Here is a 20,459-nt window from a genome sequence, read left to right on the forward strand (position 1 = left end):
ATAAAAATATTCAGTGCTTTGAAGTCAGCATGTTTCCCCCCTGTTTTAGAACAAAATTTAAGAATACTTCGTCAAATTGTGTTTTTTTGGGGAAATATTGGTCGTGCCAATATAAGTTAATAACCCTAAATTATCTTTCATTAAAATTTCATTATAACTTGCATCATGCTATATGACCACACATTAGACAGACTTTTATTTCCTAGAATGTCCTGTAGGACGCTATGTCTATAACTGTGAAGACGGGTTTTAGCATTTACTGTGGAGCCCCTGGTAGATGTAAAAAGCAGGGAAATGTAAAAGGTGGTATGGGGGATGGAAAATGAGAATTGTGACAAAATTAGACATTTAAAATTATAATATTCTTCGTTTTGTTAATTGACAGTACAGTTAAGAAGGTGAAAATTCATTATTATATTTAATGAGTACGGGATAAAGCAACAATTACGACATCAAACGTAAGATAAATTGAGTTTTAACGCTAATTGTTGGGTTTTATTTAATACTTTACACTGATTTTGACGACGTATTTTCCCCCATTACTTAAATGACAAGGAGCAACCGTTGGTGTGACCAGTCGGCAGGAGATGTCCATTCCTCCTTTGCACCTGATCCCCTCTCTGTAAAAGTAAAAAAAAAAAAATATGGGATCCCTTTTAAAAGCTTCTAACAGAAATGAATGTTTTCTATTATACAAAACACTCTATCATGCGCTGATTTTTAAAAATACAAGAGGTTATATTTTCCGTGTGATCACCTAATATGATCATGATGGATTGCAACATAGTGGAAAATTTTCACCATGGACACAGAGTTTATGGAAATGTTGAAATATATATATTTAGTAATTTATCAAAGTGTTAATTGTACATGTATATTTTAGCAATTTTAAATGAAATTAAAGGAAATTTTGACAAAGATTTTATGAATATTATTTAAAAATTTTAATGAAAATTCTGTACTAGACAAAAATAAGTTATTTCATTATCTTCAGAGTGTGACAATGATAGATACGGAACTGAGTGCAATATGACTTGTGGTAACTGTAGCAACGCAGAACAATGTAATCATGTAACGGAAGTTCCCCAACGGATGTGACGTTGGTTTTCAAGGGGATAAGTGTGTCAAGGTAGTTAAAAAAATAAAACAAAAAAATTTATATAAATTTCAAAAAAAGGGGATTTCGCTATCAACTTAAAATTTGATTCTCATTCAAGAATATTTTATGAAAAGATAAATGCATGAGTCAACTAAGAAGACTCTAGAGACAAAACGTTGGTTTGTTTCACATTAATTTTGATTCCAACAAATGTTTTTTTGTTTTTTTTTAAAAAACTCAATATAAATAAATAAAAATATCACAAATATAATGTTTACACATTTTTTTTTAAACAAAATTGTATAATGAAAAACTATTAAAACTACATTTAAAATTTAAAAAAACACAGACCTGTGAAACCTGCAAGGTAGACATCCTTTGATTTTAATATTAAAGAAATGCAATTTAGATTAAATTAAGTCATTCTAATTTTAAAAAAAAAGTTTTTTTTAAAAGGGAGTTGGTTGGTTGTATATGAAATGAAAGATAAATGTCTTTAAATGTTTGAGTCATTACCCCATTTGCTAGTATCTTTGTGTTTAAAAAACAATAGAATTAATAATGTATAGACAGATTTTGATTTATTATGAGAATATATGTTTTCTATGATATCACATGTAGCGCATATCATTTGAAGATAACACAACTAAAGTTCTTATCCTTTTTAAAGACAAACAAAATAGATTTAAAAAAAGAAGAAACAGAAAGTTTGTATTATAAATTTTAAAATGCTCAAAGAATGATTACCTTCCTTTTAACAAAGAGATATTTCCATCTTGACAGAATGTCCTCCGGGTAGGCACGGAAGGAATTGCGTTGAGTTCTGTAGAATGAATTGCAAAGGGTGTAACAGATTCACTGGTGTCTGTGAGTTTGGGTGTAATCCTGGTTGGAAGGGAACCTTCTGTGAGAATGGTACTTTAATTCCGGTTTCCATTTTCTTTATAAAAAGAATTTACTTTGTGAATCATTTTTTGAAAATAAATCATGTTCATTTTGCAGAATGTGATAGCCGGACATACGGAGAAGACTGTGGTCTGTCTTGTGGAACTTGTTTAAATTTAGAACAATGTCACCACATTAATGGGACATGTTTCAAAGGATGTGACAGAGGATTCCAAGGAGATAAATGTACTAAGGGTAAATAATGTTTTGTGAGTCGTTTATTTTTTTTTTTGAATAATGTTAAATATACTATTAGATTACGTATGTTTAGGATCTTTGCACCAGGACCCATTGTAAACAAGAAATGTCGTTTGTCAACATCTGGAAGGTAGATTTATGATAAAGAGTGTCTTCTAAGTCATAAGAGTTTATTTCCAAGCACAATTTGAATTGTTAATTCATAATTCAATATATATTAGCCTCAATAGGCAGATTGTAACGCTAGGTAGGGTCATTGAAATGATGCAATATTGAACACTTGCAGACAGATGTTAATTTAAATAAGGAAACTGAAATTTCTTCCTAATTTGTGTTATTCGGTATTTTGAACAATTCTTAAAATGTGTTGGTTTGTATAAATTTTTTGTAAAATATAAATTAACAAAACATACTATAGTTTCACAGTAGGTTCCTGGCAATTTATGTTTTTATGATGTCACAAACTAGTCGAATTCTGCATTTTTTTTTTTTGGAAAAGGACAGAATGGACAAAATTCCAACAATTTTAGCTTTAGAGGTTATAGGGCGGAGGTCTGCTCAGGAAAAATATTTGCATGTTTCATTAAGGTCTTTCGTCTTCAGCGGAAGACCTTCTTGTTATTTTTAGGTTTCTTTTCCAATATTTTTAATGTCTTACGTCTTCAGCGGAAGACCTTACTGTTATTCTTAGGTTTCTCTTCCACAGTTTTTATTATTTTTTTTTTCTTACATATTTTGTGCAAACGAGTTCTCGGAAACGGCTTGATGGATTTTCATGAAACTTTCAGGTCTGATAGAACATCAAAAATCTAGATATATATATCTTTAATTTTGATGACGTCACTTCTTTTTGTTCGGAGATTTCCAAAATTTTGTCAATTTTAGAGGGTCACCTTGTCCGGCAATCTCCTCAAAAACCATTGAAGATAGAAGCATGAAATTTTCAGTGATGCTAGAGCAACCGTTGTAAAAGTGTATATGGTATATCACAACCACTGGAAGTACAAAGCGCCGACGCTTGTTGTGGCCTGAAATTAGTCCTATCGCGAATTTCAGAATTTCTAACACCTTTTCTACGATAACTTCATTCCTCGAAATATTTTGTAAAAACATATAGAACAAAAAAATGTCGAATTAAACGATCGTTCAAATGATATCTCGAAAAAAAAGAGCTGGCCCTTAAATTCAGGGATCTAGAATTTTTTTTCCTGATATCTTTAAAAGTATTAAGAATTTGTAAGACATTAAAGACCCAAAGTTGATCAAAATGTCATGCTTAATCAATCTGGGTCGTCAAAGAACGTCCGGTGACGTCACTTCCGGACAAACCTGAAGTATTCAGAAAATTCGTATTTTTGCCGTTCTTGAAAAGTTTTTGGTAGCATATGTCACTGGAAGTATAAAACTTGATATCTGTATGTCGTCATGCCACTTCCGGTCAAACAGGAAGTAGCAATAACAGGTTCATTTTTGCATTAATTAACATAGATTTAAAGGATTTAAACCATTTTTGGACGTTATTAGTCTTTTTTGTGAAAATGAAAGTTATTTACGGTCAAACAGGATGGAAGACCTCCTCGCTGCTTTTCAATGAGCTTTGCTTTAGTTATTATTGTTGTTTTTTTTCTTACGGATGTTGTGCACACGATATCTCGGAAACAGCTTGCTCGATTTTTATGAAACTTTCAGGACTGATAGAACATTAAACAAACTTTTCGTTTTGATGATGTCACTATCAGTTCGAAGATTCTCGCGATTGCGTGATTTACAGGGGGTCTTGTTGCCCGCATTTTTTTTTCAAAAATGCTTTTAGACAGATGATAGAGCAACATGTGCTCATGTGACACACATCTTTCTTTTTCTGCAGAAGTGCAGCACGTCCCCCCCCCCCGCTATGGCTCGAAAAAAATCCTATCGGAGATTTAGAAAATTTTCACACCTTTTCTGCAATATCTCTTTATATGTTAATATTTTTTAAAGACATATAGAACAAATGTTGTAGAAAATGTCACGATCTTTCAAACAAAAGCAACGATTAGGGGCTTACCCTTATAAATAAGGGCCGAGGGAAAGGGGCCGAAAGTTTTTCTTGATTATTTCAATAAAATATTGAGAATTTGTAATACGTCAAAGAAGCAGAGTTGTTCAAAATGTCAAGCTCATCTTCGAAAGTCGTAAAAATGCGTCCAGTGACGTCACTTCCGGTAAAACTGGAAGTGATCAGATTATGCATATTTTTGCCGCTCTTGACAGGTTTTTTGGAAACACATGCCACTGGAAGCATAAAACTTCATTTTCCGTCCGTAGACATCAATTCCGTTCAAACCGGAAGTAGATAAAAATAGCTAATTTTTTTAGTTTTTGACGCAAAATTGAAATTATAACGTAACTCGAGAAGACTTAGCTTATTGCTTTCTTTTGTTGATATCATTTCGCGTCAAAACAGGACGGAAGACCTACACGTTGCTTTGCAACGAGCTTTGTTGTAGTTGATATTGTTATTCTACACATTACATCAAAACATTAAGCCCAAGCAGATTTCGCTCAGTGATTTTTACTTTAAAAAAATAGACGCAATATTTACAATTATCTGTAAAAATTATGAAAATTTTAATTCTAAGTTAAATCGCTGACGTTCATTTTAAACACATGACGTCGTTGCAAGTGAAAATATTCATTGCTTTGAAGTAAATATATTTTTCCCCTGTTTTGGAACATAATTTAATATTACTTTGTCAAAATTTGATTTTTTGGGCAAATATTGGTTATTACCCATTAAAGTCCACTGAACAGCCAACTCGAGCCAAAATAAGTTAAATAACCTTTCATTAATATTTAACTATTATTTGCATCGCAGCACAGTTAATGTTACAAAAAGGAGGCGGAGCCTAATTTGTACGGGAAAACTTGACTATAACATCATACACAATATACGTCATACAGCATTTCTTTAAAGTAACACAAAATGAGTTTATCTGCTAATTTAAACAGTAAGAAATCATCAAACTACATAAAAACTTACTACAGCGTGTTGTTTTGTCGTTTAAATCCCACATAACAAGTTATAAACAAGTCACTGATCGCAATACCCTTGTCAATATGACGTCATTTCTTACAACGTGACGCAGTTTGTATGCAGTGAGAGACAGATCAAGTAATATTTTCTCAACAAAATATGCATTCTCTAATTTAATAAAATATTATTTACAGATATTCTATGGGAAAATAACTTGAATTTAATGTCTTCTTCACTATTTTATTAATATATTTTATGTACATTGCGTATTTAATTGACACTGTCGTATATTTGTATGCAAGTACATCGGAGGGTAATGTGGGGGGTCTAAATAAATCGATCTAGTGTAAGGGCATACCCTCTATGGATCAAAGTAAGCTTTTATATTTCAACTATAGAGCTATTCAGGTATCTGAAAAGTGCTGCAATCCTAATGAAATCTTAAAAACAATTTAATTATTTCAATATTTCATGCCGCTGACCAGCAAAAAATATAGAATTCGGTCATACAAGTATAGTTTTAACAATGAAATTGCAGAAGTTAGACAGGATCGCAGCACTTTTTAGACACTACAATGCTTGTTGAAAATATTTATATACTAAACTTGGAAATTTATCTTGGTTATGCCCTTGCACTCGTGACATTTATATGTAACATCAATACTTCAAGTCAATGTGCTAAAATCGCGTGACTGCCGCATCACGTGACTAGTCTAAATATAAAATATAATCGTCCTCGATATGTAGTTATTAATCATAATTACAATTATCTGATATAAATAATGTACTAAAAATAATCGCCATCCCGATTACTAGTACATTTTAAATACAAAATTTAGTTGATATTTCCATTGCGCACCTTAACTGTGCTGCGATCATGCTATATGACTCACAAATTAGACAAACTTCCTAGAATGTCCTGTAGGACGCTATGGCTACAACTGTGAAGACAGTTTTAGCATTAACTGTAGAGTCCCTGGTAGATGTAACAGAGAGACAGGGGAATGTCAAGGCCGATGTCAGTAGGGATGGTATTTAAAATTATCAATATATCTTCGTTTTGTTAATTAACAGTACAAATTAGAAGGTGAATCATGTCATTATTATACTTAAGGTAGTCAGATCCTCAGGTTTATAAATTAATAGTTCAGTAGTCCAAAATACTCATAAAGGTATCTCTGAATTCACAAAGTTATGTAAATTTATCCACGGTATTTCTTTTAAGCTTAAGATAAAAATTAATCATATTATATATATAGGAAAAATTGTGAAATCTCGAACATTTTTGCAAAAAAAGTGATTTGGAATATCAATATTTAAAAATTTCAATGTTTAATTACTGTACTAGACAAAAATAACTTATTTCATTATCTTCAGAGTGTGATAATGATAGATACGGACCTGAGTGCAATATGACTTGTGGTAACTGTAGCAACGCAGAACAATGTAATCATGTGAACGGAAGTTGTCCCAAGGGATGTGACTTTGGTGTTAAAGGGGATAAGTGTGATCAAGGTCAGTTAAAGTAATAAAACTACAAATATTATATAAATATTTACAAATAAGGGATTTCGACAAAGGTTATCAATATAGAAAATTGATTCGCCTTAAAGATTATTTAAAAAGAGAAGATAAAAACATGAATCAATGATAGGAATATATAGACACCACGTTAGTTCGTTTTTAATTAATTTTGATTCCAATAAGAGTTTTTGTTGTATTTTTAAAAATCTCAATATAAATAAATAAAAAAAAATCACAAATATAATGTTTGATACATTTCCTCTTCAAAAAAAGTCATATCATTAAAACAATCAAATATATATATTAAAAGTTAAACAAACACAGACCTGTGAAACCATGCAGGAGTAGACATCCTTTGATTTTGATATTAAAGAAATGCATTAATTAGATTAAACTTAAGTCATTCTAATTTACAAAAAAATGTTATTTCTTGCAAGGCAGTTGCGTTGAGTATGTATATGAAATGAAAAATAATTGTCTTTAAAATGTCTTGAGTACATGTACTCCCATTTGCTAGTATCTTTGTGTTAAAAAAAAAACAATAGAATTAATTATGTATAGAAAGACATATTTTGATTTATTATGACAATATTTTTTGTGATATCACATATTGATAGTCCATATCATTTGAAGATAGCACAACTAAAGTTCTTATCAAAATAGATTTTAAAAAGAAGAAACAGAAAGTTTGTATTATAATTTTTAAAATGCACAAGGAATGATTAGCTTCATTTTAACAAAAAGATATTTCTATCTTGACAGAATGTCCTCCGGGCAGGCACGGAAAGAATTGTGCTGAGTTCTGTAGAATGAATTGCAAAGGGTGTAACAGATTCACTGGTGTCTGTGAGTTTGGGTGTAATCCTGGTTGGAAGGGAACCTTCTGTGAGAATGGTACTTTAATTCCGGTTTTCATTAGCTTTATAAGAAGAATTTACTTTGTGAATCATTTTTCGAAAAAAAAAAATCATGTTCATTTTGCAGAATGTGATAGCCGGACATACGGAGAAGATTGTGGTCTGTCTTGTGGAACTTGTGTAAATTTAGAACAATGTCACCACATTAATGGGACATGTTTCAAAGGATGTGACAGAGGATTCCAAGGAGATAAATGTACTAAGGGTAAATAATGTTTTGTGAGTCGTTTTTTTTTTTTTTTTTTTGAAAATGAAAATGTACTATCAGATTACGTGTGTTTAGGATCTTTGCTCCAGGACCCATTGTAAACAAGAAATGTCGTTGGGTCAACATCTCGGAGGTAGGTTTATGATAAAGAGTTGCTTCTAGGTTATAAGTGTTTATTTTTAAGCACAATTTGAATTGTTAATTCATAATTCAATATATATTAGCCTCATTAGGCAGATTGTAACGCTAAGTAGGGTCATTGAAATGATGCGATATTGAACACTTGCAAGCAGATGTTAATTTAAATATGGAAGAATTGAAAATTTTTCCTAGTTTGTGTTATTCGGTATTTTGATCAATTCTTAAAATGTGTTGGTTTGTATAAATTGTTTGAAAAATATAAGGTTACAAAACATACTATAGTTTCACAGAAGGTTCCTGGCTATTTATGTTTTTTATGATGTCACAAACTAGTCGAATTTTTCATTATTATTATTTTTTTTGGGAAAGGACAGAAAAGACAAAAACAATTTTAGCTTTAGAATTTATAAAGCAGAGGTCTGCTCAGGAACAATATTTGCACGTTTAATTAAGGTCTGCCGTCTTTAGCGGAGGACCTTCTTGTTATTCTTAAGTTTCTTTTCCACTATTTTTAATGTCTTCCGTCTTCAGCGGAAGACCTTGCTGTTTTTCTTAGGTTTCTTTTCCACAGTTTTTATTATTATTATTTTTTTTTTTACAAATTTTGTGCACACGAGTTCTCGGAAACGGCTTGATGGATTTTCAAAAAACTTTAGGTCTGATAGAACATAAAAAATCTAGATATATATCTTTAATTTTGATGACGTCACTTCTTTCTGTTCGAAGATTTCCACAATTTTGTAATTTTTAGAGGGTCACGTTGCCCGGCAATGCTCTCAAAAACCATTGAAGATAGAAGTGTGAAATTTTCAGTGATGAAGTGTATATGGTATATCACAACCACTGGAAGTATAAAGCGCCGTTGTGGCCCGAAATTAGTCCTATCGCGAATTTCAGAATTTCTAACATCTTTTCTACGATAACTTCATTCCTCGAAATATTTTGTAAAAACATATAGAACAAAAAATGTCAATTAAACGATCTTTCAAATGATATCTCGGAAAAAAGAACTGGCCTGTAAAATTAGGGAAATAGAGGGTATTAAGAATTTGTAAGACATTAAAAACGCAATGTTGATCAAAATGTCAAGCTTAATCTTTTGGGGTCGTCAAAGAACGTCCGGTGACGTCACTTCTGGTCAAACCTGAAGTACTCAGAAAATTCGTATTTTGGCCATTCTTGAAAAGTTTTGGGTAGCATCTGTCACTGGAAGCATAAAACTTGATTTCCGTATGTAGTTGCCGCTTCCGGTCAAACAGGAATTAGCAAAAACTGGTTCATTTTTGCATCAATTAACATAGACTTAAAGGATTTAAACCGTTGTTGGGCGTTATTAGTCTTTTTTTTTTTTAAATGAAAGTTACTTCCGGTCAAGCAGGATGGAAGACCTACTCGTTGCTTTGCAACGAGCTTTGCTTTAGTTATTATTATAGTTGTTTTTTTTTTTTTTTGTTACGGATTTTTTGCAGACGATATTTCGGATACTGCTCGCTCGATTTTATAAAACTTTCAGGACTGATAGAACATCAAACAAACTTTACATAAATTTTTTTGTTTTGATAATGTCACTTCCAGTTCGGAAATTTCCGCGATTAAGTGATTTTCAGGGGTCTTAGTGTCCAGCATTTTTCTCTAAAATACTTTCAGACAGAAACTTCAGATTATCAGCGATGACAGAGCAACATGTGGTCATGTGTCACACACCTTTCTTTTTCTCCGGAAATGCAGCAGTCCGCGCTCGCTATTGTTCGAAAAAAGTCCTTTCGGAGATTTAGAAAATTTTCACACTTTTTTGCAATATCTCTTTATATGTTACAGTGCTGCTATCCTATAAGTTGACAATTCTATCCTATCCTATCGTGAATACTGCATCCACAATCCTATCCTGTGATTTCAGTCTAATCCTATCTTATCCTATCCTGCAACTCTCAGTTTTTTGATATTTAGGAATTAATTTGACAAAACAAAAAAAAAAAACGGAATGACCACCAAATAAAAATCAGTAAAAGTTATGGTATTCATTTAAATGTTATATATTTTAATGGAGAAAAATAATGAGATCGGCATTCCATAAAACCTAACACATCGCACAAATTAAATTTCGATTATCATTAGTTACAATGTCAAAAATAAATGTAAAAAAACAGACTGTAATAAAACACACAAGTACTGATTTTGCGAACATATGTAAAGAAAATTGGACTCCGAGAAAAGGGGGGGTTTTGGAAAGCATTAAGTAATTTCTCGGGAAATTTAGATTTTTGAAGAAAATTTAGTTTAATAAATTACCAAAGCCACTGATAAACGTAAACTGTCATTTACTTTTGCATACAGACAAAAGCGTGTCTAACGCAAAACGTGCATCACCGCCACGGTATCACGTGACTTCTATTAATAGCAATATTTTCCTTAATAAAAAGGCTAACAGAACAAATACCATTTTGATAATTTCTTTAGTATGTTATATAGCTGAAAAACATCTATTTTGTCTAAAAAGTGCTGCTAGAATCCCACTATTTGTCCGTAAAATTTTTATTCCACACATTGTACGAAACCTTACCCTTTGTTTTGAATTTTATACATTGTGAGATTTTTGTACAACCATGCTTAACTGGGGATTTAGCAGCACTTTCCAAGTTTGTCAAAATGTAAACTTTCAATATGTACAATTCGTATGTTTTAAAATATCCAGCTTATTGTTGTTCTGTTGCTTTTTTTACAAGAATGACGGACGATAGGCCACCTGGATCTAATAAAGCTGACTGTCTTCGAAAGAGAATATAATCGATGAAAATAAATTAGCATACCTGTTTAATTAATTGAACTCCATATGAATTTAACACAATATTTCCGATATTTCCTTCTAAACTCCATTTTACATATCTTTGAACATGCCGTCTTAGCCAAATTCTCTTTACACGACATGGTCAATTCCCATGTTACTTGAAGTACACATATGACGTCATCGGTGGTAGATTTCAATCATAATGACTGTTACAGCATAACAAAATAAAAACATTTTATTTTTGTTAATTTTACATTTTAATCATTTTCTGGGTAAAATTACATAGCTAAGTACCAATATTACGAAAACCTGATTTCTAAAATTGACGTATTTTCCCTACTATGACGTCAAACAGCCTATTTAGCCTATGACTATTTTGTATGCTTCCTTATTTCCCCTGCGAAGAATCAAAGAAAAAAATATGATTAGACTTTGTTTTGATTTTCCTAACAAAAAATGGGAGAATTACCACAGCTAGTATCACGACTTGCTCCTTGCATGTTATATTTGATTATTTTTAAAAACAAGGCCTACACGGTAATAATTTTTAAAGTTATAATTCATGTAAAATTTAATTTTTTCCTAAACCGAGCACCATAAAAATAACATGCATGTACATGTATAGTCTAAATGTGCCTGTATAACGTTTTTTTCTGTATGCTGTTCTAAAAAAGAAAAAAATTAACCAAAAACCCAAACAACAAGTCAAAATTTATTAAATATCTTGGCTTTCACATATTAAACATTTTAAATGTGAAATTTTCTTATATAAAATATTAAATATATTTTTTTTTGGTTAATTTAAATTCATAATTTATTCTCACAGCCCTCTTAACTTAAAACATCAACCCACATATGAAAGTATACATTAACTCTTGTGTGAATATTGAAAATATATAGCTGCTAAATAAAATTCAAGATTTTGAAATGTTAAAATTTCTTATTTAACATCATTTTCTTCTCATTTTATGGTCAGTTTAGTGCCGTACAAATGTATTTAAACTTCCAATTTTTTTTTATGTGTGAAAATTAAATAATTCATGTTTAATAGAAAATATTTCCTTAATTGCATTGTCGGACTCAGATTGACAGCAATAACTTTGATAAAAATGCTGAGCTCATACATGTTCTTTTGATCTTATAAAACATGAATAAGAATTCACAGTATTTACAGCATTTATAACACTTTCTTGAGTAAACCTTGTATTTGACCTTACATTTGATCTTAAATTTTTCAGTGTTTAAATGAGGTAAACATACTTTATCAAGTTCACAATATTTTTATTCAGGGTGATTTAACAGTGTTTAACAATTGAATATTCCATTACCATGAGACAAATTATTTAAAGTATCCATGTACAAAATTTATGAATTTCAATGCCAAGATCACAGATACTTGTACATGTACTTTGTTAAATTTAAGTTTATCAATGTTTTTATTACAGTTGTATAATGTTTTACATGCATATGATTTGGCTTCCTTGTCCGTCACTCAAACATAATTTCAAATATCAGAGTTATTGTCAGAGAGATGGACCATAAACCAAACAGTTCCACAAATGTTAACAATGCACAAAAAAGCACTGATCTCTTTTAAAAAAAGCCCCATGATTTCAGAGTCTTTTACACTGGGTTTTAACATCTTTCATTATTGTCTAACAGCATATGAGATGAAATGCAATCTTTACATGCAGGGTTGTCCTGAAAGAAAAAAAAAAATTCTAGGCATGTAAATTGTAAAATTTGTCATATTACACATTTAAACAGTTTTTAATTGTGATTATTTTTATTTTTTATGTACAATTGGCTTTAATTTCACCTTTTTCTCTCCCAAAAGTACATGTAATCACTAAAAAATATAAAAATAAAATCTTATACTGCAACCTCAGTCATTTCTTTTTTTTTTTTTTTGGAAATTTTATTTAAAATAATTCAGTTACAAGTACATTATCATTCATTTTATCTTGTCGACTTGCTAACAAGTATATGAATACATTGGTTTGGGTGATTTTTCTCTATTTTCTGCTTGTATTCATTTTTTAATTAATGTTTTTTTTTGTTTTCTTTTTTTGTCTTGAAATTTGAATAGGAAAAAAAAAATATATATAACAACAACATGATGACCGGAACAATTCAACATTGTTTTCAGTTTTAAATTTCTCTGAAGATTTTTAAAAGAAGAGAATCACTTGTTCTGAGAATCTATTGACACGTAACTCAATCAGATAATGATGTTTATGATTTCAATGACCATGATGCATAAAAACATGGTAAAAAAACAAATCATACATACTTTTTAGATTAAAATCCTTTATACTGTGATGACAGAGTGCAGGTAAATCCATTCTCTGTATTAATAATATTAAAAGATTAACTTATGTTTTATAGCTCACAATACATCATTTCAAATGTACATACAATGTAAGTGCAGTGCTGACTGCTGAGTGAGCTTTAGAGCTTATTAAACATTTAAACAGTAGCATTAAAATAGTCATGATGATTCTACATTCATTTATCATAAAATTTCATGAAATAGATTTTTCATTTTTGAAGACTTTAGTATTTATATGTTTTTGACAATAAATATAAAAAAAAAAAAATAAATTGCACTGAAATGAAGGAAACTATTTTCTAACCTTACTAGGGAAATGATAATATAACAATTGATTAATGCATAATACATATGATTGTTTTAGTCTAAGAGCTCATTGATAGCTGATTAATCATGTGACAGAGTATTTGTAAATATTTAACCCCCCTTCTATCTTCACTACTTCTTTTATTTTTCCCACCTTATTTTGTTTATATAAAAAAGAATAAAATGTTTATAATTCAAGTCATTAGAACATTGTTTAAAGGGCGAAATATGTGTAAAAATGCACACATTAAAATGTACAATGTGTAGTTTACTTACATGTTCTCGCCATATTAACAAATCCGCGGTTACTTTGTGGAATTATCCAATCAAACAGAGCATATTTAACAGAAAAAAACATTTATTTCACTTTTACACAAGTAAAAATCGGTTAAATCATCCAAACAAGCTGAAGAAATAAGGTCTTTCGATGCCTGGACTCTTCGTTGTTTACATTCCCAAATTCTTCCGGTGCTCGTTCACGGTTAAATTACCCGTATTACTGAAGTTTATAATGTAAATTTTTTTTTAGAAAAGAGAATGTTTTATTTTCTATTGAAATTTTATAAATATTTTTTTGTAAACATTTTATATTGAATTTCGTTTTTGTAATTTATTCTGAAATATGAATGAACCTTTGCTCGAATCGATTCTAAAAGGAAACAGGATAGGATAAGATAGGATAGGATTGGATTAACTTCTATATGTTTCACGTAACCCTCAATCCTGAATCCTATCCAACCCCATCCCATTAACTTGTGGGATAGCAGCACTTAATATTTTGAAAAACATAAAAACAAAAGTTGTAAAAATGTAACGATTTGCAAACAATATCAAAATAAGGGGCTCCCCCTATAAATAAGGACCGAGAGGGGCCGAAAGTTTTTCCGGAACATTTCAATAAAATTTAAATTTATAATAGAAAAGAAGCAAAGATGTTCAAAATGTCAATCAATTTTGAAAGTCGTAAAAATGCCTCCGGTGACGTCATTTCCGGTAAATCTGGAAGTCGTCAAAAATGCATATTTTTGCCGCTCTTGACATGTTTTTTGGTAAAATTGTCACTGGAAGGATAAAACTTAATTTTCCGTCCGTAGACATCAATTCAGTTCAAACTGGCTAAAATAAACTAAAATGCTTATTTTTATAGTTTTTGACCAAAATTGAAATTATAACGTCACTGGAGACGACTTAGCTTATTGCTTTCTTTTGTTGATGTCACTTCCGGTCAAAACAGGACGGAAGACCTACACGTTCCCTGCAACAGTTTGTTCTAGTTGATATTATTATTCCACACATTATATCAAAACATTTAACCCATGAAAATTTTCCCCATTTTTTTTAAAAAACTGACGCAAAATTTTCAATTTTCGAGGAAATTATGAATATTGTAATTCTACTTATGCGACGTCATTTTAAACACATACTTTAAATTTAAATATTGTTTGAAATAATTGTTTCCCCCCGTTTTGGAACATAATTTAATATTACTCTGTCAAGATTCGATTTTTTGGGGGCAAATATTAGTTATTAGATTAAAGTCCACTGAACAGCCAACTGAGCCAATAAAAGTTCAATAACCCTAAGTTATCTTTCATTAACACTTAACCATTACTTGCATTATGCTATATGACTCACTCAATAACAAACTTCCTAAAATGTCCTGTAGGACACTTTGGCCACAACTGTGAAGGCAGTTGTAGCATTAACTGTGGAGTCCTTGGTATATGTAACAGAGAGACGGGGGAAAGTCAAGGCCGATGTCAGGAGGTATGGTATTTAAAATTATCGATATATCTTCGTTTTGTTAATTAACAGTACAAATTAAAGGTGAATCATGTCATTATTATACTTAAGGTAGTCCGATCCTCAGGTTTATAAAATTAGTAGTTTATTAGTCCAAAATACTCATAAAAGTATCTTTGAATCCACAAAGTAATGTAAATTTATCCACAGTATTTCTTTAAAGCTTAAGATAAAAATTAATCATATTATATAAGAAAAATTGTGAAATCTACTATATTTTTGCAGAAAAGGTGATTCGGAATCACAGCAATGCATTTTCTAATTGCAAACTGATCAACAAATATATTTTAAGTTAAAAACGACAGGTATCCAGACATTTAGAGAAATTGTCATGAATTTTATACTTATCTGGTATTTTTTGCCTTCTATTTCCGTCATGTTTTCTATAATACATAGTGTAAAATGATTTTGCTATCATTGCAAGATACCAAAAATCAATTCTTATTGCATATCATGCTAAAAAGCATTGGTATCTAAGGATAGATTCAAGAAAATCTTATTTCTCTAAAAGTGTGTTTTTTTTCCTTTTATTGGATACAAATGTCAACATTTAAAAGACATTTTTTTCAACTTCCCAAAATCTTGAGTCTTATAGAGGTAAATAAAATGAAAATAGTTGCATGAAAAAACTTTTTTAGCTTCATTTTGGTGCAATTCAAATTAAATATTAATTTTTGGAGTTATCATTCCTGGCTGAGAATCAGATATCCTTAATGAGTACGGGATAAAGCAACAATTACGACATCAATCTTAAGATTAATTGACGTTTAAACGCTAATCGTCAGTCTATTATTTAACAATTTACACTGATTTTGACGACCCATTTTCCCACTATTACCCTATAATGACAAGGAGCAACCGTTAGTGTGAACAGTCGGCAGGATATGCCCACTCCTCCTTAGCACCTTATCCCATCCCTGATCTTTTTGAGGGCTGCTCCTATTTTATAATTTTTTATGGACTTCTGATCTTGTTATTGTTCTTTGTCTCCTTTTGTTTTGATGAAAAGTAAGAAAAAATCTGCATGCGATTCCTTTTAAAAACTTCTAACAGAAATAGATGTATCTGATTAACAAAACACTCTATCATGTGTGATTTTTAGAATAGTACAACAGGTAATACTGTCACCAAATATGTTCATGATGGATTGCAAGATAAGGTAAAATTTTTCCATAGACGCACAGTTTAAGGAAAGTGTTGAACAATATATTCAGTAATTTATCAAAGTGTTAATTGTATATTTCAGCACATTTGAAATGAAATTAAAGGATAATTATTAACAAAGATTATATGAAAAATATTTAAAAATTTCAATGTGAAATTACTGTACTAGACAAAAATAACTTATTTCATTATCTTCAGAGTGTGATAATGATAGATACGGAGCTGAGTGCAATATGACTTGTGGTAACTGTAGCAACGCAGAACAATGTAATCATGTGAACGGAAGATGTCCGAACGGATGTGACGTTGGTTTTGAAGGGGATAAGTGTGATCAAGGTAAGTTAAAGTAATAAAACTATAAATATTATATAAATATTTACAAAAAAGAGATTTCGACAAACGATATCCATATAGAAATTGATTTGCCTTAAATATTATTAAAATGATAAGATGAAAACATGAGTCAATGATAGGAATAAATAGACCCCACGTTGGTTCGTTTAAATTAATTTTGATTCCAATAAAAGTTTTTGTTGTTTTTTAAAAAAACCTCAATATAAATAAATAAAAATATCACAAATATAATGTTTGACACATTTTCTTTTCAAAAAAATTTATATCATTATAACAAGTAAATAAACATATTAAAACTTAAACAAACACAGACCTGTGAAACCATGCAGGAGTAGACATCCTTTGATTTTAATATTAAAGAAATGCAATTTAGATTAAACTTAAGTCATTCTAATTTACAAAAAAAAGTTTTTTCTTGCAAGGCAGTTGCGTTGAGTATGTATATGAAATGAAAAATAAATGTCATTAAAATGTCTCGAGTACATGTTCTCTCATTTGCTAGCATCTTTGTGTTAAAAAAAACAATAGAATTAATGATGTTTAGAAAGACAGATGCTAATTTATTATGAGAATATTTTCTATGATATCACATATTGATAGTGTTTGTCATTTGAAGATAGCACAACTAACGTTCTTATACTTTTTAAAGACAAACAAAATAGATTTAAAAAAAAAGAAGCAGAAAGTTTGTATTATAATTTTTAAAATGCTCAAAGAATGATTACCTTCATTTTAACAAAAAGATATTTCCATCTTGACAGAATGTCCTCCGGGTAGGCACGGAAAGAACTGTGTTGAGTTCTGTAGAATTAATTGCAAAGGTTGTGACAGATTCACTGGTGTCTGTAAGTTTGGGTGTAACCCTGGTTGGAAAGGAACCTTCTGTGACAATGGTACTTTAATACCGGTTTTCATTAGCTTTATAATAAGAATTTACTTTGTGAATAATTTTTTGAAAATAAATCATGTTCATTTTGCAGAATGTGATAGCCGGACATACGGAGAAGACTGTGGTCTGTCTTGTGGAACATGTTTAAATTTAGAACAATGTCACCACATTAATGGGACATGTTTCAAAGGATGTGACAGAGGATTCCAAGGAGATAAATGTACTAAGGGTAAGTAATGTTTTGTGAGTCGTATTATTTTTGGATAATTTTAAATATACTTTAAGATTACGTGTGTTTGGGATCTTTGCACCAGGACTCCTTAATATATCATAGTTTCTTTGTATAAGCATTGTTTTATTCTAATAAAGAATGTATTGAGGGACGTTATGGATTCAATTGTGAGGAAACATGTGACATTAATTGTGGAGTCCCTAGTAGATGTAACAGAGTGACAGGAGAATGTCTTGGTGGATGTCAGGCAGGCTGGACAGATTTAAAATGTGATAAGAGTAAATAGATATAGATATTCTTTAGAGTTATCAATAACCAATTATGTTTAAATCAAGAAAAAGTCAAATATAAAAACCCAAAAAAAAAAACTAAAACAAAAAACTAAAAAAAAAAAAAAAAAAATTGATGTAACATATAAAATCACTTTAAGGTATGCAAAGTGGTAAATATATAGGGAATAAATAGCAGATGCTAGCAAATCAAGTAATACTTAAATTCAAAAAAAGTTATTGCTTTGTTAAAATTAAGAGAACATATATTAATTAACAAGCAGGTTGAATAAACAAATGACGTAGATGAAATTTCTTGTTTTTTTTTTTTGCATTTGAGATATTTCTATTCTATAGAATGTGATGGTGGTACATTTGGACTAAACTGTGCTCAGTCATGCGGGGTATGTCTTGATAAAGAACAGTGTCATCACATTAACGGAACATGCTTGAATGGCTGTGACAGAGGTTACCAAGAGATCAACTGTACACAAGGTGACCGAATCAGTTCTAAAAAAAGTTAAAAATAATATATACCCTGCATTTTTCATCAACAGACAATCAGTACAAAATGGATAAAAACCGTTTAAACAATCAAATGACGCCTTACAACTGAAGTTAAAGTATTTGAAAGTGTATATTCATGTATTTTTTAATGTAAGATCATGCTCTTTTAGGCGAATTGTAACTGTTTAAGGGATCAAAAGGGATTTCTTTTACTTAATATATTCAGACAATCGGTAATTATTATTTAAAACAAAATTTTAATTAAAAAGAAAAAAAATTAAAAAAGTTTCATTTAAAAATCTCACAGTCTTTTGCCTTAAAAATGGTGATGAATTTTAACACGGTTTTTGTGTTCTCTACCAATTTAGAATGCGCCTGGGGTTTCCATGGTTACCAATGTAATGAAACATGCAGTGCAAATTGTTTAAATAGAAGTTGTAACGCGGTAACTGGAGAGTGTCTACTGGTTAGTAGAACTGGTTATTGATCAAACTTATATGCATTTTAAGCTGATTTTTAAAGAATTTAATTGTTATAAGCATTCCAAATTCATTTTTTAAAAATATCCGATATCTTTTGAATACATATGTACTTTTGACGCTAAATGAAGGTTGATGATTCCTGTAAAAAATAACAATAAAATAAAATAATATTTTTGCTTCAAGATTATTTTCTGTTATGAAATACTAGGAAAAAGAAATAAAGTTTCCATTTATATCTGAATAAATTCTACACATTAACTCAAAACATTTTGGTAAGAAAATTTGATTGATTGATTTTTACAATGTATTCTTTAAGGCCGAATCTGCAATATTTCAGCCATATTTTAAATGTTGCTTCTTAGAAAAGAAAATATAGTAAAAAAAAATCTCTAAAAATTAACATTATTGACACCGATTTTTTCTTTCATTATTTTAGACAACAAGACAACAAGATTCTATTAACAAATCATGAATTACGTCTTTCAATGTTTTACTCAAGAAAATATTTCATAGTCTTTAAATTTCTCATTCCCAAAAGATGATATTCTTTTGTTAGTTCAAAAAGTTGGTATAGTTACTTATGTACACATATTTGCTTCAAAATTACTCTCATTACATTACGTAGAATAGGATAACATGTATTTCTTTCGGCATTATAACATCTGCTACAACATAATTGAGATTAAAAGTTACAATTTAAGAAAAAAAAACTACAAATGTATCGTAGCTCAGTTAAATGCAAGGTGACTTCCATCCTTTTACCACTTTCTTTGCAACTTTGAGACACGCAACATGTACATGTACATATGTAATTAACTACAATATGTTTTTTTATCTCTTGCTTTTACTCAATTCACGAGTGACTTACATGAAAAGTACAAAGAAAAAATCTCACTTTTATCTATTCGCATTAAAAGGTTTACTCAAATTTTTCGTAAATAAAAATACTTCAATCGAAAAGTCATTAAGAAATGTTTTTGTTTAAAATATTGAAGTACTCTCTTTAAAAATATCACCTAGAACCTAGGCAGTAAAAAACTTCATATATTTCTAAACAATAACAGATTTTTTACATACTGTTATCAATATGGAAATTTGATTCAACCAATTGACTCTGTGATATCAAATTCAAATTTTATTCTGTAAAATAAAATCAATGCTGTATGGTTTCTGAATTTAGTATGAATTATATTGAATAAAAAAAAATCTAAGAAAGAAGCAGAATTAGTTCCAATTAGGATTCTAACTGTTTAAAAAAATTAAATTTTAATTATAGATTTGTTTCCAT

At 30.1% G+C, this 20,459-nt stretch overlaps 2 protein-coding genes across 2 annotated transcripts; both read left to right on the forward strand.

The window, feature by feature from the left end:
• The first annotated feature begins 224 nt into the window (after positions 1-224).
• Positions 225-6,787, forward strand: LOC134274538 (protein draper-like). Its single transcript, XM_062756814.1, has 4 exons — positions 225-306; positions 1,883-2,014; positions 2,102-2,239; positions 6,636-6,787. The coding sequence occupies exons 1-4, from the start codon at positions 225-227 to the stop codon at positions 6,785-6,787; spliced, it is 504 nt and encodes a 167-aa protein (XP_062612798.1).
• Positions 6,788-14,440: 7,653 nt separating this feature from the next.
• Positions 14,441-19,406, forward strand: LOC134274539 (multiple epidermal growth factor-like domains protein 10). Its single transcript, XM_062756815.1, has 6 exons — positions 14,441-14,464; positions 15,138-15,243; positions 16,637-16,774; positions 17,773-17,910; positions 18,540-18,677; positions 19,058-19,406. The coding sequence occupies exons 1-6, from the start codon at positions 14,441-14,443 to the stop codon at positions 19,174-19,176; spliced, it is 663 nt and encodes a 220-aa protein (XP_062612799.1). The 3' UTR covers positions 19,177-19,406.
• Positions 19,407-20,459: the final 1,053 nt, after the last annotated feature.

Source organism: Saccostrea cucullata, unplaced genomic scaffold, assembly GCF_032062105.1.
Source record: "Saccostrea cucullata isolate Sc308-1 unplaced genomic scaffold, CSIRO_AGI_Scuc_v1 ctg7515, whole genome shotgun sequence".
In the NCBI taxonomy this organism is placed as follows: Eukaryota; Metazoa; Mollusca; class Bivalvia; order Ostreida; family Ostreidae; genus Saccostrea; species Saccostrea cuccullata.